This window comes from Myotis yumanensis, unplaced genomic scaffold (assembly GCF_028538775.1).
Source record: "Myotis yumanensis isolate MYYU_CA2020_CCGP unplaced genomic scaffold, mMyoYum1.0.hap1 SCAF_1, whole genome shotgun sequence".
Taxonomy (NCBI): domain Eukaryota; kingdom Metazoa; phylum Chordata; class Mammalia; order Chiroptera; family Vespertilionidae; genus Myotis; species Myotis yumanensis.
Genome location: NW_027223752.1, coordinates 3743438 through 3767231, shown reverse-complemented (window position 1 = coordinate 3767231; position 23794 = coordinate 3743438). Strand labels below are relative to the sequence as shown.

At 55.6% G+C, this 23794-nt stretch overlaps 1 protein-coding gene across 2 annotated transcripts in view; it reads left to right on the top strand.

The window, feature by feature from the left end:
• The window catches only part of CLMN (calmin), an 89750-nt gene extending 67751 nt beyond the window's left edge, over nucleotides 1-21999 (top strand). Inside the window, exons 7-14 of one of the 2 annotated variants that reach the window (XM_070412544.1) lie at nucleotides 575-768; nucleotides 1639-1721; nucleotides 5571-7163; nucleotides 10151-10347; nucleotides 14090-14150; nucleotides 14732-14802; nucleotides 15197-15293; nucleotides 16852-21999. In XM_070412544.1, the coding sequence (XP_070268645.1) occupies nucleotides 575-768; nucleotides 1639-1721; nucleotides 5571-7163; nucleotides 10151-10347; nucleotides 14090-14150; nucleotides 14732-14802; nucleotides 15197-15293; nucleotides 16852-17016 (2461 nt within the window). In that variant the 3' untranslated portion in view covers nucleotides 17017-21999. Of the gene's footprint in view, nucleotides 1-574; nucleotides 769-1638; nucleotides 1722-5570; nucleotides 7164-10150; nucleotides 10348-14089; nucleotides 14151-14731; nucleotides 14803-15196; nucleotides 15294-16847 lie in introns of both variants that reach the window. The other variant, XM_070412553.1, reaches the window with a different exon arrangement.
• Nucleotides 22000-23794: the final 1795 nt, after the last annotated feature.

Sequence of the window (23794 nt, the reverse complement as noted above, 5' to 3'; positions counted from 1 at the left end):
CGTTAGCTGCCACTTAGTGGCTGGCTCCCGGTGCTGCCTACGTGGCCCATTGGGTGTCCGCCTGCCGTGGCCACTCTTGGGGTTCAAGCTAGTATTCTCTGCGACCGCCACCAGGAGGTCACAGTGCAGTGATCCCTGTTTATCCCTGAGGAGCCTGAGGCCTGGCAGGGGCAGGACTTGCCCAAGTCCACGGCCAGGAAGCCCAGAGGGGCAGCCGGGGGTGCAGGGGGACTTTCTGGCTCCACCGTATTACACAGCACATGCTGTCTGCTGCTCTGAATGTCACTGAGAAGATGAACATTATAACATTGCTCCTTATCTATCTGGACATCGGAGAACACGAGGTCCTTCCTGCGCGGCCTCCTTGTAGGACGCGTACCTTCCACTTCCATTTGTCCAGAAGGGACATGTGATGGCTCCCTGCAGCTCTCTGGGGCTCGGGGCTCAGGGCGCCTGGCCTCGTGCTGCCCGCAGCTCCTGGCCGCACTCGGAGGCCCGAGAGGCTCCTGCGTGCTGACCCCCGTCAGTGGTTCTCTTTGCTGAGCTGCTGGGGCCGCCCGCTGCTTTCCCTCAGGTACGGCGTGGCGGTGCAGGACTTCGCGGGCAGCTGGAGGAGTGGGCTGGCGTTCCTGGCTGTGATCAAGGCCATCAACCCCAGCCTGGTGGACATGAAGGCGGCCCTGGAGGACTCCATGCCGGAGAACCTGGAGAAGGCTTTCCGCATTGCGCACGACGCCCTCCACATCCCCAGGCTCCTGGAGCCGGAAGGTAGCGGCGGCTCTCACGCTCTCTTCCTTCTTAATGATTCCCATTGCCTGCGTCGCACATGCTGTCCGGGTAGAAAATACAGAAAAATCCAATGACGACGTTTTTATAACGCCCACATTCCTACCGCTGAGCTCATGTCTCCAGCGCTTTTCTATGCACTTAATTACATTTTTTAAAAACATAATGGGATCATGCCGTGTATGCATGGTTTTGTCTCTCCTTTTTTTACTTAACTTTTTACTTTTGGCGTAATGTTTTGCATGGGGCTAGCATGTCTTCAATACCTATTTCTATTGGGCATCTCGACGTTCCCGAGGCTCTCCTGCCACTGGCGCGCGCTGGGCTGCTGCAGAAACAGTCCTGTCTGCATCTCACTGAGCATCTCGCTGAAGGAGCCCAGGGCCTCCCAATTACCCTCAGGACCAGTCCCATCCGGGTAGCGACAGGTTGGGAAGGACACGCCCCTCCAAGACACTTGGCTCTCACTGTCAGATGGGCTTCCCAGTGGGCCAGGCTAGTGTGGGGCTCCCCCAGCAGCGAGGAAGGCCCTGGGTTGCCGTACCCGCTGACAGAGCTGCAGGGAGCTGGCGGCTCACAGTGGCGGGACAGAGAGGAGTAATGGATAACCTTGGGAATAAGGAGTCCTGGGTTCTACACTCGGACCCCCCATTCACCAGCCTTCAGTCCAGTAAGTGTGAGGCTCGGGGCTCAGGGCGCCCGAGTAAGATTGCCCCCCTCGGCCTGATTTCCCTCCATGTGAGACGGGAAAACCCACGGCGGCCAGGGGGTCTCACACCAGGCGTCCCGCGTGGTCCTCTTTAAAGACCGCGTGTTCACGTGTCCTTCTAACGCCCGTGTCTCTCTTAACAGACATCATGGTTGACACGCCGGACGAGCAGTCTATCGTGACTTACGTGGCACAGTTTCTAGAACATTTCCCGGAGCTGGAAGCCGTATGTTGGTTTTCCTTGCCTTTAATTCTGAAACTGCGTTTCCACCCACTGAAGCTGGGGCTTGGGCTGTGTTGTTTGAGGAGGGGGAGTCATCAAAATTTGATCTCGAGTCCCTTGAGCGTTGCCCTACCCCATGTTAATTTCAAAATCATGTATGACGTGTATTATGTGAAAAGCAGGACGGGAAGTTAGGCAATCAAGCCTCTCGCAAACCTCTTCACATACCAAACTGTATTAAGGTTATAAAAGATGCTCGCATGTAATATGGGTAACTTACTTGATTTTTTAGTCAGATAGAACATTTTAGCAGTCTACCAGATTTTATCAGAGTGTGAAAATTTATAAAAGACAGTGTTCAAAACACACCTTTAACAATTTTTTATAATGTATTTTTATGTATTTCGGAGAGGAAAGGAGAGATAGAAATATCAATGACAAGAGAGAATCATTGATGGGCTGCCTCCTGCATGCCCCCTACTAGGGATCAAGCCTACAACTCGGGCATATTCCCTTGACCAGAATCGAACCTGGGACCTTCAGTCCACAGGCAAACACTCTATCCACTGAGCCAAACCGGCTAGGGCTATTATTATTTTTATAATAATACAATATAGTATAGTCTAATATATTAAACTAGAGGCCTGGTGCATGAATTCGTGCATAGGTGGGGTCCCTTGGGTTGGCTGGCGATCAGGGCCATCAGGGCCAGCCAGCTCGGGGGAGGGACCTCGGAAGGTTGGCCAGCTGCAGGAGGTTGGCTGTGGGAGCGTGCTGACCACCAATGCAGAAGGAAGCTCCTGGTGGTCAGTGTGCATCATAGCTACCGGCCAGTCATCCAGTCATCTGGTTGTAATGGTTGCTTAGGCTTTTATATATATAGATTGTGTAGCTGTATACATTATACAATATCTATATATATAAAAGCCCAAGCAACCGTTCAACCGGTAGCTCTGTTGCGCATTGACCACCAGGAGGCAGACGCTCAATGTATAGGCATGGAAACATGGAACAGACTGATGAACCTCAGAGCGAAGAAGGTGGGGGGAGGGCAGGAAGAGATTAACCAAAGATCTTATATATATACTAGAGGCCCCGTTCATGCATTTGTGCACCCGTGGGGTCCCTCAGCCTGGCCTGGGCCAAAACTGGCAGTCAGACATCCCCCGAGGGGTTCCAGATTGTGAGAGGGTGCAGGCCAGGCCAAGGGACCCCACCAGTGCTTGAATCTGTGCACCGGGCCTCTAGTATGATATAAATTTCCTAGTCCATGACTAAACTCGGGGATACTTAGCCCTGAGCCCTTAAGATGTAGGCAAAGTTTAAATCAACTCAAACTTATGGTGTTTGTAGAGGTCACAGCCAGGATTCAGCAGTTCTGACAGTTGGGTCTCCCCAGTGCTGCAGACAGGGCAGGGGAAGGAGAGGTGGAGCAAGATGGGACCTGAGGAAGTCCCCCCGAGTCCCAGATCATAGTGCGTCACCACAGAACAGCCCATATACATCCCCAGGGGACGACAGACGACAAGTCCCAGCTAATCTAGGCACCATCGAACTGTTCCTTGACAGTTCAGCTGAGTTTAGTTCATTTCAATAGACATTCTTTAAGCCCTAGCCATCCGTGTACCAGACACTGTGCCCAGCTTGCTGTCCCCGTATATGGTTTATTTTGGTTAAGTATACCATACGCACTTGAAAAGAATGTGTCCTATGAACGGAAAGAATTAACATTCTTTAAGTATCAATTAGGTCGGGTTGGTTAATGTGCTGTTCTCACACTCTATAGGCATACTGCTATTTTTTCTTCTTTTCCTATCAGTGAGTGTGAGAGAGAAATGTTTAAAATCTCCAACTCATGGCTGTGGCTTTGTTTTTCTTAGCTCTGTCAGTCTTTGCTGTGTGAATGCCGAAGCCATGCTATAAACGCATACACATTAGGATGGTTGTATCGTCCTGGTGACTCTGTAGTTGCAGTTTTATGCAGGTTCTTTCTTTCTCTTGCAGGGTACTTTGTCTGATAGAAATATGTAGCCATAGCGGCTTTCTCATGCTGTTTGCATGATATGTCTTTTTCCTTCTCTTTCTTTGCAGTGTGTGTGTGCTAATATTTAAACACGTCTCTTATAAACAGTTTATAGTCAGGTCTTGCTTTCTATCCATTCTGACAAGAATTAGCATGTCGTTTAACTAGTGTGTTTTTCAGCCATTTACAGAGATTTCATCTACCATCTTGACTGTTTTCCACTGGTTCTGCCTGTGCTCTGCTCCTTTGTTCTTCCTGCCTAACCTTTTTTGGATGATTCAATTATTCTTTTGTTTCCGTTTTAGCTCCACTGTGGGCTTTTTAGCTACACCTCCTTGTTTTATCTTCTTAGTAGTTGTTCTAGGGGTTATAATACTCATCTTGAACATACCTCAGTCTTCGTTGAATTCCTATTATAACACTTCTAGTAAAATGGATTTTTTATATATTTTATATATGTAAACACTTAATTCCGCTCACTTCCTCTCCATTCCTTTGTGCTACTACTGTCATTTACCTCACTTCTCCATGTTCTAATCCCAATACTTTGTCACATTTTTGCTTTAAACAGGAGGCTTTTTAAGAAAACTTTCTAGTTTTTTTATATTGACCCTATATTTGCTACTTCGGGCACTTTTCATTCCCTCCTTCAGATCCTGGCTTCCCTCTATGATCATTTGTCTTCAGCCCAAAGAACTGCCTGTGTATTTCTTGTAGCATAGGTTAAATAGTTATTTCAGCATCTTTATCTGCTAGTTCTAACCCTGGCTCATACATGGGTCTACTTCTAATGACGGTTGTTTCTCTTCATTATGGGTCTCATTCCCCTGCTTCTTGGTATCTTAACATTGTTTCTTTTATGTCAGACCTAGTGTATAAACGAACATTCCCTCCCTCTCCCCGACCCCGCAAGAATGTAGTCCTTCCCTAAACAAGGATTTACAATGAGGAACTAATCATTTTGGCCTTCCCAGGACTCAATAAGGGATATGGTGCAAGTTTTATTTAATTTTGGCTTTCTGGTTTCACATCATTTTAAAATGAGCTCAACACACCGATTCCACCAGTGCACCGGGTGCCAACCACGGCAATACCCCAAGGTCGCTCTCTGCTTTGCAGCCCTGCCCACAGCTGTTTCTTACTCAGCAAATGTCCCCGTGTGGGAGACTTCCCGTACCGTCAGGAGATTTGGTTTTGCATTTGGGGTCCTTTTAGATTCATAGCTGCCCACACAATCAGTGAAGGGTGGGCTGATCTTTCCTTATGTCAGGTGGGTCAGCGCTCTCCTGTCCGTCCCCAGACTAGGCAGTGGGCCACCGAAGCTGACAGTCACCTGTCCTGTGTGGCTCAGAGGTTGAACGTCAACCTTGGAACAGGAGGTCACGGTTCGATTCCCGGTCAGAGCAATGCCGGGATTGTGGGTTCAATCCCCAGTAGGGGGTGGGGGGGGGGGGGTGCAGGAGGCAGCTGATCAGTGATTCTCTCACACCAATGATGAGAGAGAATCAGTGATCTATTTCTCTCTCTCTTCCTGAAATCAATAAAAATATATTGGAAGAAAGAAGCTGAAAATCTTTGCTCACTTAGAGGGGCTCATCCTACTTACAGTTTAGAGCATTGAGATTTCTTTGTATCCAGAGCTGGGAAATGCAGTCTTTGTGAAATACTTTGGCAGAAACGGTAGTCCTTGGCAACCATCTACACGTTAGTTACAACACTGAGCGTTCGCTCCCAAGCCACCTTCCGGCTCTGGGCTTTGCCCTTTGAGAGGGGGATACGTTGTACTTCGAGGCGCTGCTGACATCCTGTTACCCTGTGTTTCTCCGCAGGAGGATTTTGTGGATCCGGATAAAGACGCCCCTATCGAGTCCACCTTCGTCCGCATTAAAGAAACGCCCTCGGAGCAGGAGAGCACCGTCTTCTATGTGACTGACGACGGGGAGCGGGCCTACACCGTCAACCACGACACCAGCCACCCGCCTCCCTCCAAGGTCTTTGTCTGTGACAAGCCCGAGCGCGGGAAGGACTCCCGCCCGGGTGGCGCTCCTGGCCGCACGCTGGCAACCAGCCCCACCAAGGTCACACCACAGGGCACGGACTGGGACACCCTCGGGGCCTCCGGCAGGACCTGCAGCCTCAGCGAGGCACCTCCAGAATCTTCCATCTTATCCAGAAAGGACAACCTGAGGTCCAGCTCCCTGCCGGGCAAGAAAACGGTGCACTTTGAGGCGGATGCCTACAAGGACGCCTCCTGCAGCAAGGACCCCGTCCACAGCCAAGACTGCGGCTTCGAAGGCGGCCCGCGGGGGACCAAGGACTTGTGGAAGCAGGATGGGCACGGCCCGGAGGTCGCCGAGGAAAGGCCGAGGCAGGACGCCCCCGAGGCAGCCCCGGACCAGGCCCTGGGCGATGTCTGCCTGGCAGACAGTCAGACCGGCCCTTCTCAGACTCCCCCCGGCTCTGCCCCCCGGAACAGGGCCTCGGAGCGGCCAGCCAGCCCCGGCGAGGAGAGCTGCCCCCGGGCGCGCCTCGGAGAGGAGACGGTGATGGCCGATTCCTCGGAGCTCAAGGTGAAGCCGCAGACCGTAGAGGCGATGGACGAGGAAGACGATTTCGAAGGCATACCCCTGAAAGCCTCTAAATTTAACAGTGACCTCGTCGATTTTGCCTCCACCAGCCAGGCTTTCGGCGAGGACCCCCCGCCTGCGGAGGCCGAGGCTGCGGAGGCGCAGGCCGAGAACCTGGGGAACGGGAGAAGCACATCCGCCCCCAGGATGGCAGGTGTGGACGAGCCCCCGGGGAAGCCTGGACACGAAGACCACAGCCGTGTGGTGGCCCCAGAGGAGGAGCCGGGGGGCAGGAAGCCAGAGGTGTATGAAAAGGCGAAGCGCAAGTCCCCGCGGCCCCCGCGCGGGGAGGAGGAGGCGGAGGCCGAGGACCCCCCGGCGTTTGAGGGGGACTTGCCCTCCAACCCGCCCAGCAGCCAAGTCAGCCTGGAGACCCTGGGCAGCCACAGCGAGGAGGGCCTGGACTTCAAGCGCTCCCCGCCCCTCTCCAAGGTCTCGGTCATCCCACACGACCTCTTCTACTACCCCCACTACGAGGTGCCCCTGGCCGCCGTCCTGGAGGCCTACGCCGAAGGCCAGGAGGATTTTAAAGCCGAAGACGCGGACTTTGAAGACCCGGAGGACTACCTGTCTGACCTGGAGCAAAGGGAGGACGAGGACGAGCCCGAGGCCTCCGAGAGCAGCGGCAGCTTCGGGGGCCTGGGCGAGGACCTCCCCCAGCCCCCCACCCAGGAGCCCCACCGGGACCAGGGGGCACAGGGGGCCAAGCCAGCCTCGGGCCCTCCCCCCGCCCAGGCCCCAGAGGACCACCAGCAGAGGGAGGCCACAGCCCGTGCCCCTGCGGAGAGCCAGCAGGTAGGGGCCGCCCCCTGGGGAGTTCCGCCTCCAGAGCTCAGCTCCTGCCCCGGCACAGCCTCCCTCCCAGGGCCCCGCCAGTATTGTGGGCTGGATGGTCTCTCCCAGGAGAGGTTCGTGTTTGTGATTCAGGTTTGGGCTCTGGAGACCCCCTGACAGGGCCTGCAGTCGGGAGACAAAGGTGTGTTTTGCATGGTAGTTCGGGGTGAAAGGTGAAGGTAGGTGCACTGAACCCCAAGATAGACAACGACGCTCTGGCTCACGCAGTGGAGGGGTGGAGGAATGAACCGGCTTGCCGCTGGGAGGCCGAAGGAGGAGGGGGTCCGAGCAGCCTTAGGAGGCACTCGGCGTTTAGGCCAGCGTGGTCACTTATGTTTATCGATTTTCCAGCTCTGGACAGGGGTGCGCAGCTCCCAGGAGCGTGGTGGGAGCTCCTATTGCCCTAGGAGTGGGGGGCACTCACTCCGTCCATCTTGGGATGGAGAAGAGGGCTGGATGGGTCCCCAGGGGCCCACTGCCATCTCCCCGTTTGCCCCCACTTGAAGGGACCTGACCCCGGTCCCCCACCCACCCTACCTGCTGTCTGCGGGCTTATGGAGGCCAGCCCTGTCCCAGAGGGCTCTTCCTGCCAGAAACCCCAAGATCCAGGGGTTAGAAATGTCCCTCAGTGAGCTCAGGTCTTGGGGTCCTCAGACTGGGGGGCCATGACAGCAAATGGGGCTATTCTCTGGGTGGTTATGGGCCAAAAATCTCTCTTAGGACAAAAGACAGGGGACCGAGTATTGGTGGGAAGAAAGCCCGTGTTGCCCCTCTGCCCCTCTGTGATACTTGAAATGGCAAATTAGGGGCTCAGTCCCCCTCCCCCTGCCCCCCGCTGGCTGAACATGGCCTATGGAATCGCAGATGAGGCGCTTCGATCTCCTCCGCTTTCCTTGCGGTCATTGCCGAAAGGAGATTGCATACCTGCTCGTGTGCCCAGCCAGTGGCCGGGTGATTCGGGGTGGGGCTGGGAATGGAACCAGAACCTAGACTGGACTCTCATACTGAGCCGGGTCTGCTCTCTCAGCCCTGATCTGCTCCCTCTGGCTCTCACCTGTCCACCGAGCAGTGCCCACTGCGCTCCAGCCCACTTTGTTGTTGGCCCCGAGTGTAGCCCTGGCCTTGATCCCTGTGGGTCCACCGAGGGAGGGGGTGCAGCTCGGAGTGGCAGGGGAGGCCTGTGAGCCTTGCCTCTGGGCAGCCAGGACAGCACAGGAGGGAGCATCTCTCTGATACCTGGCCCTCCTTGAAAAAAGGAAAATATGCCTTCAAGAGACCAGAAAATGGCAGGTTCTTCTAGTCTTTAAAAAAAAAAAGTGTCTCGTTTCACCTATCAGAAAAAGTACCACTGATGACGGAGGAGGGGCTGGAGTTTCAGTTGCCGAGGGCGGTTTACTCTCTGCACAGAGCATTGTTCTGTGGCTGCGCAGGCCGGCAGCTCAGTCCTTAGTCCACCTCCTGTGGAGCAGGTTCCTCCGGCCCCGAAGGAATTCTCGAGACGCTGCTCCAACCATTCCCACGCTTCTTGGTTTCACTCGAGAGCACTGCCAACGTTTCAGAGTGTTGGCTGTAGACACGGCTCAAAGAACATTCCTTATCCAGTAAGCGCGAGAGGTAGACCCGGAAGACTACCTGTCTGACCCTATAATCCACCTCCGGCCGAGGGCACGGGGAAGGGTCCTCCCACCAGCTGTACGTGTGTCTGTGTGTGCACTTCTCCAAACTCGGGCGACCTTGCACCCTTGGGCCCCCTGGCTTCCAGGGGTCGTTTCTCTGTTTAAGCGGCTGATGGTTGTGTGAGGGGTCCAATCATTGCCCGTTGTGAGGGACATTCTTTATAGGAAGCACAATCGTGTTGTGGGAAGAGGTTGGTCATTATCGTACCCACTAGAGGCCCGGTGCACGAAATTTGTGTACGGGGACGGGGGGGGGGGGCGGGGGGGGGTGGTCCCTTCAGCCCAGCCTGCATCCTCTCCAATCCAGGACCCCTCAGGGGATGTCCGACTGCCGGTTTAGGCCAGATCCCCGGGGACATCCCTCTCACAATTCTGGACCACTGGCTCCTAATCACTCACCTGCCTGCCTGCCTGGTTGACCCTAACTGCCCCGCCACCGTCGGCCTGATCATCCCTCGCTGCCTGTATGTGCCTGCCTGATCGCCCCTAACTGCCCCCTCTGCTGGCCTGGTTGCCCCTCACTGCCCTCCCCCCCGTCAGCCTAATCGCCCCCAACTGCACTCCTGCACCCCACCCCACCCCGCTGGCCTGGTTGCCCCCAACTGCCCCTCCCCCTGCCAGCCTGGTAGCCTCTTACTATCCCCCCTTGCTGGCCTGGTCGCCCCCAACTGTACCCCCCTGCCAGCTTGGTCGCCCCTAACTGCCCACCCCTGCTGGCCTGGTCATCCCCAACTGCCCCCCCTGTTGGCCTGGTCACCCCCAACTGCCCCTTCTGCCAGCCTGGTCACCCCTCATGGCCCCCCTGCCAGCCTGGTCACCCCACGCAGTCTGTTTGTTCAGTCGTTTGGTCATCCCTCACTAACCCCCTGCCGGCCTGGTCATAGGCAGCCATCTTGTGTGGGTGTGAGGTCAATTTGCATATTATCTCTTTATTATATAGGATTTGACAGACAAGGAAACTGAGGGTCAGAGAGATAAAGTCAGTCAGTCCAGGTCAGAGAGCTGACTTGGTCAGGGTTTTAAACTAGAGTCTTCGGACTCTAGACCTCCTGCCATTTCACCGCACCTGTCGGGAGCATTTGAACTCTGCACTGGGGACAGGAGTTCGGATGGGCCCCCTTCCCCGGCAGGCTGTGCTGGAGGGAATTCGTGGGAGAGGCAGAGTGAGAGGGAGGCCTCCTCTGGGCCTTGGAATCCAGGTGCGGGATGGTGTCACCCACTCGGTATCTCAGCATGAAATGCTGACTTATATTTGGTTGTCTTGTCCTTAAGTCCCAGGAATCCCCAAACTCGGAAAACTTAAGAAACCCTTTAGAAGAAAAAGTGATGGAAGAATCGGTCAGCAGCAAGAAAAAGGAAAAAAAGAAGCATGTGGACGACGTAGAAAGTTCAGTATTGCTCACCCCCGGGGCTGTGCGGTCCTCCGACGACCTGGACGAAGACCCTGGCTTCCACAGAGTCCCTTCCAGGTACCGTGTCGCCGTCTCCTCACCCGAGAGACCCAGCGAGAGAGAGAGGGTCTCTTTGAACCCAGCACATTGTTAGTTTCTGACGTGACGGGGTTGGGGGGTGGGACTGGCAGCAAAGGAAACTTTGTAAGAAGGTTCTTCCGATTCATACCAAGTTCGTCTGGCAAGGTGGCCGTCTGCCATAATCAGAAACCGACTCCCCAGCTCTGCACCTGGGTCCCCGCCGGCCCTCACCGTCACCAGACCTGCTGACGAGCAGCACAGCGGGAAGACGGGAGCCTGCCCCTGCCTCCTCCGGGTCCCGTGGGGGAAGAGCAGTGAGCAGAGACGTGGCTGGGCCGCGGGGAGGTGTGGGGTGTGCCGAGCAATGGCCGGCCCGGCCCGCAGGTGACCGCAGGTTGCGCAGTTAGAAATGGGACGTAGCTGACGATCAGCGTCCTCCAGACTCGGGAGGGCTGAGCCGCATGGGGCCGGAGGGGACCCTTCACAGCTGTCACATGGAATTTGGACTTTAACACTATGGCTTCGCCCGGGAGTTTGGTTCTAAAGAGCTCAGGATGGTTCCTTTATGTCAGGGAGGATCATGAACTTGAACTGATCCGCACGAGGTGTGTAGCGCGCATCTACTCTGTCACTCCAGGGCCACCAGGTGGGCCGGATTTGTCCCAGGGAAAGCATGGAACTGCTGACTTTCAGGGGACCCTGGCCTCTCCCCATTGTCACTCCTGTCACGGGGTCTCTGTTTGCCCTTGTGGTCAGGCATCGCCCATGCGTCTCCTCTTTAACTCCCCCGGTACCCCCAAAGGCAGGGGCTAGGATTGTGGGTCATGATGGCGGACAAGGAGGCTCACAGCAGCCCTCAGCCTAGGACGCCACGGTGCTGGGTCTCGGACTCAGGCCTGTGGGACTGCACCAGCGCGTGCTTTCCTGGCCCTCGTTGCCTTGCAGGGGGAGCCATCCTGGCTGCAAAGGGAAGCTGTTGAGGTTTGCATGTGGGGTGGTGAGAAGCCCAGACAGGAAAGCCGAGAAGTGGCTGGCAGATGCTCAGCCTCCCGCCTCCTCTCTGCCCTGCTTCGGGGGGACGGGGGGCCCACAATGGGAGACTGCTACCACCTTTGGCCCTGACTCCAGAGTCCCTCTCCACGCCCCTTTTGTGACTGTCCAGCGGACACCTATGTCTTAGCATGGAGCTGGGCCTGCTGTACGTGCTGCTGGCACTGTAGGCACACGGCCCGGCTGTCACCTACTTGATCACACCCTGGGGAGGGGCCGAGGGTCACTTGTCAGGCCGCTCAGCTTCTCCCCTGAGCAAGTTAGTTCTCAGTGATGTGTGGGCAGCCACCTGGGATGGTGTCCACGAGGCTCGGGGACGTCCGAGGAGGTCGGTCACAGCGGGGTTCAGGCTCAGCTCTGTCCTCCAGGGCCTCCTAGCTGGAGAGAGAAGACACTCCTTCCGGTCTCCTAGGACTAGGCCTGGAGGGGACGCCTCAGGTGTCAAGAGGCAAGTGGGGATTTCACGGTTTAGGCCTCAGAGGCAGATGGAGGGTCAGGGTGGCGTGGGGGCTGGCCTGTCATTCGCGGTGAGCGCTGAGGATTCTGCGGGATTTGGACCTGGGAGAGGGAGAGAAGAGGAGGCATCGCAGGTGAAGGAAACAGCTGGGCAGGCGGCTGGCACACGGGCGCTCAGTACACATGGTGGCATGTGAGGGGCAGGAGAGGTGGGCGTGGGGAAAGGAGCGGCAGGGCATGTGCGGGCTGTGCTCCTGGCTGTGACTGAGTGAGGACCACGGGGCCCTCCTGGGCCCGGCCAGCTCACCTGCTCCCTGCAGTGTGGGTGGTGCTGGGCTTAAAGTCAGGACCTGGCCCCAGGCGACTGAATGGGACTGAGCTCTGGGCCTCTCTCTTCCCAGGATGCTTTTCCGACTGTCTCTTGGCTCAGTCACCACCTGTGGCTTCCTATTGGTCGAGGCAGAAAGGCCCGGGGTCCCCAGCCTGCTGGACCCTCGTGACCTGCCTCCCAGCTTCGTCTCCGTCCACCTTGGGCACCCTGTCCCCTTCTCCCCGCGCTCCAGGCACCTGGTGTTAGTTGAGGTCCTTGAATGCCCACCCCCTCATCCAAGTTCCTTCACCTTTGAGGACCCTCTGTCCTCTGCCTGTCTCCTGCCGTGTTGCTCCCTTGGGTCCATCCCAGCTTCACTTCCACTTTCTCCAGGCAGCCTTCTTGGATTCCTCCAGGCGGTCTTTGACCCGCCTTTCTATGTTCTCACGGCCCCTGCTCTTGTCAGAGCAGGGCTTCTCTAATCACTTGTGGAAGAGCATGTTTACCAGGGCTCCCCGCTGGAGGTCAGCCAGCGCCCTGGAGGCGGGGAGGGCGCACCAGCATTGCCCGCGCCCTCAGCACAGCCTGGCTGAGGCTGGCATTCAGGAGGAGTTCTGTGGGTGGACAAATAAAGGAAGGAACGTGTGCTTATAGGCAGTGGCTGGCTCCCCGGGGGGCCGGGGCCTCGGCACCTGGCCCAGTGCCTGGCGCCCGTAGGCCCTGAGGGTGCTGTGCGTGCTCGGAGACCACGTTCAGGGAGCAGACCTTAGTCTCCTGGGGATGGCACTGTGACACAGCCCACCTCGACAAAGCATCTGGGAGCGAGGTGAGCAGAGCGGGAGGCCCCTCCCTGGGGGGATGCGCTTTTTGCTAGAAAACATCACAGATCCGGGAGAGAGTGCCTGCACCCGGGCCCTAGCGCTGCGCCCGCTCTCAAGGACACGGCACGGCGGCTCTTTTCTTTGTGGGCGCGTGTTGTTGTTTCGTTCTGGTGCCGTGACACCAACACAAACCAGCACAGGCTTTGGGTGAAGGACAAGGGCTGAGGTTTCCCCGAGGCCTGGCCCCACGCCCAGCACTGAGCAGTCCCTGAAACGTGCCCGGTGCGCAGGCAGGGCTGGCTGACGTTGGCAGAGCTGCAGGGGGCGGGCGAACCGGGGCTTCACTGGGGAATGCCTTCAGGGTCAGCTCTGCATCCGATGCCTTGTTTCCGGACCCCAGGGTGCCACACAGCCGGTCTCCCAGGAGGAAGCTGAGGTGACTGTCTGTGCCGGCACGTCGACACCCAGCATCTGGTTTTCCGGCTGAGCAGCCAGAGGGGCCACTCTGACCTGTTACTCCCCCAGCTGTGTGAAGTGCAGGGGGGGGGGGGGGGGGCTGATCCATTTTAGAGACGAGGAAAACTGACCGTAGACGGTCAGAGATCTATTCCACATCAGCCTCAAAGCCACGGCCAGGAAATCAGCCTCCTCGCGCATGAGAAGCGAGCGTCCGGCCAAGGGTTAGCCGAGCTGAGGGCAGGCGGTGCCTGGGACGCAGCACTGGGAGGGTGCGGGTGCCAGGTCATGGCCCAGGTCTGACCTCCGCTCTTCCAACCCTTGGGTGGACCTGCAGAGGGCATCGGGCAGGCCCCAGTCGTCGGGCCGCTGGGAAAAGAGGGCCCTTTCTGCTGCGAAATCCTGTGACTTTCGAGAACACGTGCTTTGCTTGCTGTGTGCAGTGCTTGCTCACTGTGTCTCTCACATCCATCCTGAGATCTCCAGCCCGCGGGGACGTCCTGAGTAGAAGGTCTCCCCTCCCTCGCTGGGTCTGAAGTCGTGGTTTGCCTCATGCGAATGCAGAAGCTTCGGGAGGTGGGGGAGCCCCGCTGAGCCACGCGGAGCTGTCGGTGGCACCAATTCAAAACGTGTGTTTATTTTTCAGGACTAGCCACAGCGACTCCAGCATTTACATTCGACGACATACTAACAGGTCTTTGGAATCGGTTAGTATGCGACTTTCTTCTTCTTCTGAGCGCCACTGCTAATCACTTCCTTTCCATCCTTCCTCCTCCCCAGCATGCAACAACTAGACTTTTGGATAGAAGGCAAGCACACTGAAATCTTGTTGTTAAGCACAGTCCAGTCGGACGTCCAGTTTGGGCCATAGGGGATGTAAATAAAGTGATGATTTTAAAGCCCAAAGGTCTCTTTGTTATATAAGAAAATGCACCCAATGCCCCCGCCCCCACCACACCCAGAAAGAGAAGTTCCGTGGCAGGCGCAGCGGAAGAGGAGGGTCCTTGGCGCTTGCAACGACGTAGCTCTGCTTGCGCTGGGACCCAAAGCACCATGGTCCACAGCCCTGACTCGGGGGATGGGACCCCCGGTCCGGGGTGGGCGGGGGAGAGGGTGGAATAAGGTGGAACGTGGGTTAGCCCTTGGCCTCAGGAACTAGATGTTTACAATATTGAGAGAAGCGGGGCGTGCTCGGCTTTGTATGTTTAAAATCATTTTATTTTCTGTTTCAGAGATTTCATCTGTACTAATTGGGTTGCGGGGGTTTTGTTTATGAATTTCACTGTAGGATCATTCTAGCTATGTTCAGTTGAGGAATGCAGCCGATCTGGATGACAGAAGGAACCGAATGTTAACCAGGTTGGTGGCTTTCCTCCAAGGGTGGTGGGGTTTCAAAAAAAACCTCTTTCTATTTTTAATTGTGCAGCCAACCGTCTGCAAAAGGTGGGGGCGGGGTGGCTATTCCCCCCGCGAGGCTTTGTCGATAACAAAACGGAGTGTGAGATAATGCCACAGAGCTTAACGGTTCTGAGGGAATGAATGGGAACGGACGAAGAGTGGGAGGGAAGAGTGATATTAACGAGCAGAAAGCGCCCGCTCTCCGTGTGGGGACAGGTGTGGGCCAGGTACCTGCCTGTGAGCAGCCCGGGCAGCGTGTGCTGGGGCCCCAGGGAGAGCCGGGCGGGAGAGGCAGGGGTGCGATACTGGGAATGCCACGCGCCTGACAGCCCTGTTCATTCTGTCGCCTCTGCAGGTACAATACTCAGAGGCTCACTGAGCTGATTTTACAGTTTTATGGCATCAGAGCAGACATGAAGAGGGAGTGCAAACATGCCAGGATGTCCATGAAAGTATCTCTTATCGTGGAGAACTAGGCTAAGCTGCCGCATCGCTGTCCGCTGCCCACTTAGGGCCTAGGGAGCCAGGACACCTCTAGCGTCAAGCCAGGCCGCTCCTGGTGCCTGGGCGAGCCGCTGACTCACTCCATTCTGTCGATCTTTTTCTAATATGTGCCACGGATTTGAATGGGCTTGGAAGGGCTTACATGGTTGGAATGGAAAACCCCTGCCTGAATATCCCCCGCCCCCAGGAGTGCGATGCCCGGGATCCCGCCTCTGTGGCGCCTCACTGGAGGCCAGACCTGTTCCCTCTCCTGCCGTAACATGGAGAGATGAATTCACATTTTCCGTCAGGCTCGACACCCTCCTGGGGAAACGGCGCTGAGCTTTTATGAGGGGGTCGCTCGGAAAATGGAACCGGCAAGGTGGAGACGTGCAGTCGGTTTTCCACATTGTTTTTTAAAAAAATACATTTTTTCTGACTTCAGAGAGGAAGAGAGAGGGAGAGAAACATCAGTGATGAGAGAGAATCATTGATCGGCGGCCTCCTGCACGCCCCCTCCTGGGGATCGAGCCCGCAGCCCGGGCACATGCCCTGAGCGGGAGTCCAACTGTGACTTCCGGTTCACAGGTCGCTGCTCAACCACTGAGCCACACCAGCCGGGCAGTTTTCCATGATTTTGAACATTTATTACCTTTGCAGTAAAGAATATAGTTTAAATTTTCTCTAAAAACAGTTTTGAGAAAGAGAAAGCAGCTCTGTCCATTGTCGGTTTTCCGCATGTGAATCGCTGGGTTCCTAGGCCGAGGCCTAGCCTGGCCTGTCACTGCGGGAGACAGTCGATGAAGTAGGGTTCCCTCCCAGAACTTCCCTCACAAGCCCCAAAACGGGCCAGTGAGCTTCAGGCAGAGGCTCCCAGCACCCCTTCCAACCAGATGGGGAAAATTTGGAACTTCTGGGCTTTATCCACCAGGCAAAAGCTAAAGGTCACTTTAATGCCGCCTTCTGCGGGGGAGAAAAGAAAGGAAGAAAGACTAATCTGACCAAAACCAAATCTAGTCATTAATTACTTTAAAGCCCCAAACCAAACTTGGTGGTAGTTTTTGGGTTTTGGCATTTGTTTCTGACCACTGTTTTCAAATGATCTGACATCAGGGAATGCTCTCTCTAGATGACCCAGGAAGTCCCCTCTGTCCCTAATAACAGAACTGCCCGTGTCTAACGGTGTTCAGGCCACTGAGGTGGTCAGGAAGGTGTCCTGGCCAGGGAGTGAGACCTGGGCCGGAGCCCGGCTCTATCACAGTCATCGTGTGGCCTGGGCAAGCCCCGTCACCCAGTGAGTCTCAGTCTGCCCATCTGAGCAATGGGCTCACAGCTCCTCCCTCTTCGTGCCGTGGACGCCTGGCCCCTAGTGCTCTCCTTGGGTCTATGTGTGCACTGCGGAGGCTTTATCCTCCCTGGGCTGCCCGCAGCTCTCCGGTTGGGCAGCCAGGTTGGAGCATGGGAGCCGGTAGGGTCCGCTCACCCCAGGTCCCGCTTGTAACAGCCGTGTCTCCCTCCTGCAGGAAGGCCAACCACTCGGGCGAAGCCTCGCTGCGGGAGAGCCAGAGCCCGCGCAGCGACTCCCTGACGCAGTTCGTCCAGCAGCCGGACATGATGTACTTCATCCTGTTCCTCTGGCTGCTGGTGTACTGCCTGCTGCTCTTCCCCCAGCTCGACGTCAACAGACTCTGAGCGCGTCCACGCAATAAAGAGACCGGACCGGCCGGCAGGAGTGCCTTCTCTCTCGCTGTATCCGGGCCCTGGACAGGGCGCCTCTGCGCACAGCTGAGCGTCTCCCAGCAAACGTGGCCGCCTCGCTTTTTTCCTTCACGATTCCTTTTCCTCCTGTGCGTCCTGAGCGTGCGTTCTCTCAGGCCGCGTCCTCGGCACGCGGGGGTGCGGGCCCCCCGTGGGCTCGGTGCTGGGTGCCTTGCTTTGTCCCCATCTAGCCATCGCCCAGGCTCAGCCCGTCCCACACTCGGTCCTAAGGTCCTGGGTGGCCTCGGGTTCCTCTCCCCTCCTGGTGAGAAAGGCGGTGGAGGCCCCAGGCAGAGCCTCCACTGGGCCGAGGGGCCTTGGAGCAAAGGGGCCTGGTGTCCGTGCACCTGTGTGGTCTGGCGGTTGGGGGGACATCCGAGGGGGACACACAGCTGCCAACCCCAGGAAGGCATCTGGGAAAAGCAGAATCCAAACAGGGAAGCGACCGCTGTGCGTGAGCTGCGGGGCGCTGGCGCTGTTTCGCCCGCGGTGTGTGTGTTGAGCGGGAGGGGTGCGTTTTAATTCACTTCTGCGTTGATTGGTTTGGGGTAGAGCTGGGTCTTCAGATCTTCTCCACCAACGGAACCCTCCTTTCAAATGAATTCTTGGGGCGGAGTGTGGGCAGTCTAGATGATAGATAAAAGCAGAGTTCTGGCTGACGCGGGGCGGGCCTGGGACCCCTCCCACTTTGCCCGGGGAGCCCCCAGGCTTCCGTGGGGGGCTCCTGAGGGGTCTGTGCTAACCCCCAAGGCCCCACCCGGCACTGCAGACGCCGAAGGACGACTACAGAAGAGGCTGGGCCAGGAACCAGCTCCAGCTGATGGTACAGCTGGACGTGGTCCAGCAGGTCCTGCCCAAGACAGCCTGGCGCTCCTGCCTGGGCGTGCGGTCTCGGCTCGAGCATCCTTTGTGGTCCTTCGCAACGGTTTCCTGAAAAGGCAGGCGGTTTGGGAGAGGAGAGGGCACCCAGCCGCCCTCCCACCCTCCAGCTGGGCTCCCTCTGCGCCTGCTTCCTGCAGAGATGCAGGTCCCGGGGCCGTGTGGCTTCCTCCCTGGAGAGCATAAGTCAGGTGACACTTGGCAGCCACAAGCGGTCAGGCCAGGAGGAACCCTCAGACGGCACCTGGTCCACTGAAGCCCGAGAGGCAGAGGGGATTGGCCAAAGTCACCCACCTCCCCAGGGGCAGACGTGCCAGCACCCCAGGCCACCCGGCGCCCAGCCCAGAGTCACCCCTTTCAGGGAACTCCCATTGTGCCCATGAATGTCCTGAAAAAAAAAGGAGAGAAAATGATTAGATAAGAATGACCTTCTTGGAAGCAAAACCAGGATTTTTAGGCCAACTTTCAGCCTCTCTTTCGTTCTCGGATGTTTCCCACGAAGAGTTTCTATTCACTCTCAAGCCCCCCTGCTTCCTGCTGGGGACCCTTGGCCGCTGACAGACCAGCCTTGCTCTCACTCCAGGAACCACGTGTGGCTCTCGCAAAGCCAAGGACTCGTGTCTGTCAGGCAACGAGGTTCAAGTTGGCAGAACCCCAGCCTGGCCAAAAGGACTCGCGTGGCCCATCTTCGTGGGCAGCCGGAGCCCGGCCTCTACCCGGCTCTGATTCGAGCCTGCCTTCTCCCCGAGAACCGGCCTGAGCCTTCTCCGCCGAAAGCTGCGGGAGCCTGGAGCGATTCCATCCTGCAGGCCGCGTGTCCGTGGAAAGTGAGCTAATTAGCGCCCGGCATCGGCGAAGGCTCAGCGGCACAGATACTAAAGATGACGCCGGGGTGTTTTACAACCCTGAGCACCTCGTGTGCTCGCCTCGCTTAGGCGCTCGGACGCCCGGGGAAGGGCCGACCCAACGTCCAACCATTTCATTTACGGTCTAGACCTCGTTCAGAAAACCCCCCGCAGGCTGCACTCTCACCCGTTACAGCTTGTAATATTGTTTAAAGCCGTCCACTGGCCAGATGCCTAAGAGTCATTGGGTTCGGGTTGGCAGCAAACTGCATTCTTTTTTTAAGGAAAAAAACATTTCTCATTTGAGTAAAGGCTCACAGGGAACAAGCTGGATATAAAAGGTGGATAGAGAAGCCTGCAGGACAAACCACCCCAAGGGTTTTAATTTTAAAAAACAATTTAGACTCTTATCCAAGGAATACATGTTCGTAGTTTAAAAAGAAAAGGCTATGAGGCTCTTAATGAGAACCAGGAACTGCCCGCCCCCCAGTCTTGCTCTCTAGAAGTAACGCTTTCCACTCTCTAATGCTTGCTTTTGCATTTCTACAGCGCATGCTCATGCTTTTGTTGTTTAATTAATTTAGAAGCATCACTTGCTTTATGGCAGACGAGGCTCTCTCTGCTTCGCCAGGGCAGTCAGAGCATACTGTTTGGTGCATCGCTGTTCAGTGGGGCTATATAAGGACTGTTTGCCCCTGGATCACTTGGTGTGTACTGTGCTTACGTGTTCTCTCCTGTCAAATTTAGTGTTGATTTGATTTTTTTTTCTTTTTTTGATGTGGAGCATATATATATATATATATATATATATATGTATATATATATATGATGAGAGAGAATCACGGATCAGCTGCCTCCTAATGGGATCGAGCCCACAACCCAGGCATGTGCCCTGACCTGGAATCGAACTGTGACCTCCTGGTTCATAGGTCGATGCTCAACCACTGAGCCACGCCGGCCGGGCTGACACATTCTTTAATAACTTCTCAAGAAAAGGAACATGGGAAGTAACTATTGTAAAATTTTGGGATTTTTGCATAACTTAAAATATCTTCGTTCTGCCTTTTCCCAGGCTTGGCTGGGTACAGAATTTCAGGTGGAAAATAACGCCCCCCCCCCCCCCGCCCCCCCGTGGTCTGCCTGTGGCTCTGTGGCTGGAGTGTAGTCATAGGAACTCTCGGTCAAGCTCGGTTTTTCTCAAACATCCAGGACGACTCCAGAAACCCCACCAGAGTTCAGAGACGGGCCCTCTCCTCTCTGCTGGGAGACCTCCCTCAGGCCTCTGCCCAGTGACCTGCCTGTGGTCAGCTTCCCCACCCAAGTCTGAAGTGGACAGAAGGAGGTGGGAGCCTCCATCACCCCCTCCCAAGTGTTGGTCCCACCCACACCTCTTAGTCCTCCTGTGCTCGCAGGAAAATGACTGCGGAGGCGCCGGTTTCAGGTTTCAGCCTATGGTTGCAAATGCGCAACCAGATGCCTCAAAGGGGCCCTTCGTAGTAAAACCTCAGAGTTTGACATGGAAGACTTCAGTGACTCTTAACTGTGCAACCCGTCCCCTCCCCTGCTCATCGCTTCTCCACCGCTAACAGGTGCTTCTCAGAGTAGGAAGGTGGCTCTCAGAAAACGCTCATCTCAGCGGCCTGGGCGGAGCACAGTCCCCGTGGGATGGGGAGCTCGGACTACCTGGATGACGTCACGATTGGTTGGTCTGAGATGGGTATCGTAATTTTTATTTAAGTTTAAAAGTCATAATTTTTGCAACAGCCACCACTTCTATCCACCCCACCACAAGTCAGTATGAGCACATTCTCTGCCAAGTATGCTGTGGGTTGGGCGGCCACGATGCGTTTGTATCCCTGAATGCCATGCAAGGCTGGGGACGCTTTTTTAAAGGGAACACTGCGAGAGTCTAACCTAGAGCTGGCTTTGTTCCAAACCAGGACAAGCTGCCCGGGCACAGGAGCCGGCATCCTGGCTGCGTTCCCCCTGCTCTGACCCCTTGAATAATCCATTCACCTCTCTGGGTTGGGCGTTGGAAGACTTCTTTCGAAAAGCCCTAGATTTTAAAATCTAAATCTTAGCAAGTTTGGATTATTTTTATAAAAGCTCAGTACGTGGCCTATTTGCTTAAAATAGATGTACCTCTGTATTGGCAAGTGAATGCCAAAGCTTAGAGCATTCTTCCTGCTTTGTATCTAAGAAAGTGCCTGGGAAGGTTTAGTAAATAAAAAGTAGTTTATGTTAAAGGTGTGGGGATGAGAGTTTGCGAGAGAACGTGGGAGATCTCCTTCCTCGGGCTCCTAGAACGGACGGGGTTTCCTTATGTCAGCATCAGGGGCAGTTTCCCCGGGGAATGTCTTTCGATTTGAGAAGTTCAGCCGCAGGAATAAATAGCTTTTACCCACTAGCCCTGCCTGCTCCTCCCATCTTGTTCCCGTTCCCCCAGCAGACTCAGGGCCTGGGCACAGGAAGTCCTCTGGAGTCAGAGGCCCTTGGCATGCTGGCATCGGATCCCTTCAGCCAAAGGCTGGCACGTTGGTGTGGCCTGTTCCTGCAGGGGGCGCAGTACTGGTGGGGGAGGGGTGCCTAAGAGCCCTTTGCCCTTGAACCTGCACCTGAGATAGCTGCCTGCATCCCTCGCGTGCTGCTGGTGACATCAGCCAAAGACAGAAGGTGGCAAAATTCTCATGTGCGCGCCAGGAGGACAAAGGCCGAACCCTGGACACGGGAGTTCGCTCAGAGGGTGTTGTATTGGATGGTGACGGGCGTTTATCTTTTCAAGGTCTGTCATGTGTCCAGCAGGTTTCGTGCTAGAGTTTCTTTTAATGCCCTGGCAGGACCTAATGGACAGTGTGTGAGGGTTTTCGCCGAGGCCTCCAAGAGAACTATTGAAAAAAGCGGGTGTTATTTTGTAGTACGAGGGTTATTTTGTCGATTTAGTATATACATCGCCGTAGCTTTGTAAAAAGGGATCTTTGTAAAAACAATTGTATGAATGTGCACTCTTATTTATTGATGATTGTAAATGAAGATGTTAATGACTATTTGCATAATTTATACCTGTGGGAAATTAACTGGAGTATTTGTTGACTGTTTTCTATTAAGGAAGTTTAGGCTTGGTGCTATGATGAGTGGTCTTGTAAAATTACATGTATTCTTAAGGAAATTTTTGAGTATAAATTTCAGGAACCGACACTGTCGTTGATGATCTTTATTTCCGTGTACATTGGCGTCTCTGCCAACCGGAAATGACACTCTTTCCTTTGTCCCAACAAAGAGTGCTATTGCCAAGGGGAAGGTGAAGCCGCTGGTCGTAGGGACGGTAGGGAATGTACCCTCCTTAACTTGCCACTCGCCGTGGGCCTTTGCATGGGAGGCTCCAAGAAGAAACAATAGTTGTATTACTAGTAGTGGTGGTAATAGTATAGTAGCAGCACTAGTAGTGGTGGTGGTGGTGGTAATAGTATAGTAGCAATAGCAGTAATAGTAGGAGTGGTGGTAATATAGTAGCAGCACTAGTAGTGGTGGGGGTAGTGGTAGTAATAGTATAGTAGCAATAACAGTAATAGTAGGAGTAGTGGTAATAGTATAGTAGCAGCACTAGTAGTGGTAGTGATAGGGGTAGTAATAGTATAGTAGCAATAGCAGTAATAGTAGTAGGAGTGGTGGTAATAGTATAGTAGCAGCACTAGTAGTGGTGGGGATAATGATAGTAATAGTATAGTAACAGTGGCAGCACCAGTAGTGGCAGGACTAGTGGTGGTGGTGGTGAGTGGTAGGAGGAGGAGGACAGTAGTGGCAGTAGTGATAGTAGCAGTGGCAGCCACGTGGCCCTGGAGTTAGACTTCCTGCTTGGGTGCCTGGGCTTGAATCCTGGATCTGTCTCTTACCAGCTGGGTGAGTGAGGGCAGCGGGAGTGAGGTGAGGAGGGACGGAAAGCAAATGAAAGGCGAGGCGCCAAATCTTCATTCCCCATCTGCTGGGTCTCTGCCCTGTTCTGGGTGCTGAGAACAATCAGTGAGACCACAGCCCTGGCCCCCTTAGAGCTCATCTTGCAGTGGGAGGAGCTGGACATAAACAAAATAAGTGAAATATATGGCACATCCGCTATGCATCCGTAAGCGCATGAGAAAGGCCCGGAAGGGGGAGCAGAGTGGGGCGGGTGGGGAGGTGACACGATGTTGACAGAGTGGTCCTGACAGGTCTCTCTTCAAGCCTTGAAAGATGCAGGACAAGGCACTTGACCATCTGGGGAAGGAGCTTTCCAGGCAAAGGGAGCCGCACATGCAAAGGCACTGAGGCCGCGGCTGGCGTTTTCAAGGACGGCAAGGAGCCCGCCGTGGCCAGTGCAGCGCGGGAGGAGGGAGAGGCCAGAGGAGCTGGACGAGATGCAGGTTGGGTCGCCCTTGGAGGGCCTTGGCCTCCACCCTCCACGAGTGGGAGCCACTGGAGAGTCTGAGCACATGTTGACTGGCATGTTAGCAGGCTCACCCTGGTTGCCATGGCTTCCATCTTATTTTTGTTCAGGGTGGTTATGCCATAAAGAACTCGCATGGGAAGACGGAGTGTCAGTCTTCTTCCCAGGAATTGCCATAACATCTAGAACTAATGTCAGCCGCCTCCGACAGGATAACCCCCCGGAGCAATGGCTTCACCACAATCAAGGTTTGACTTTTGTCTCTTACGAGAGAGGCCATCCAGGCCGGTTGGCTCCGCAGCTTGGCGTCTGTCCGTCTGAACCACACATCCACGTGCTGTGCTGAGGATGGGAGAGGCGGCAGGATGGGCCGCCCCTGCCTTTCGACTTCCAGAACCACCACACAGCGCATCAGCCTTCAGCTCGTTGCCCGAGTGCTGTCACTGACCACAGCTGCTAGGCAACCAGGAGGGCCCGGCGCCCTCTGGCTGACCGCTGGGCTGAGTGACCTACCCGTAGGGAGGGACCTAGGCAGCTGGCCACCTGGGTAACACTTGCCCCATCTTAGCTG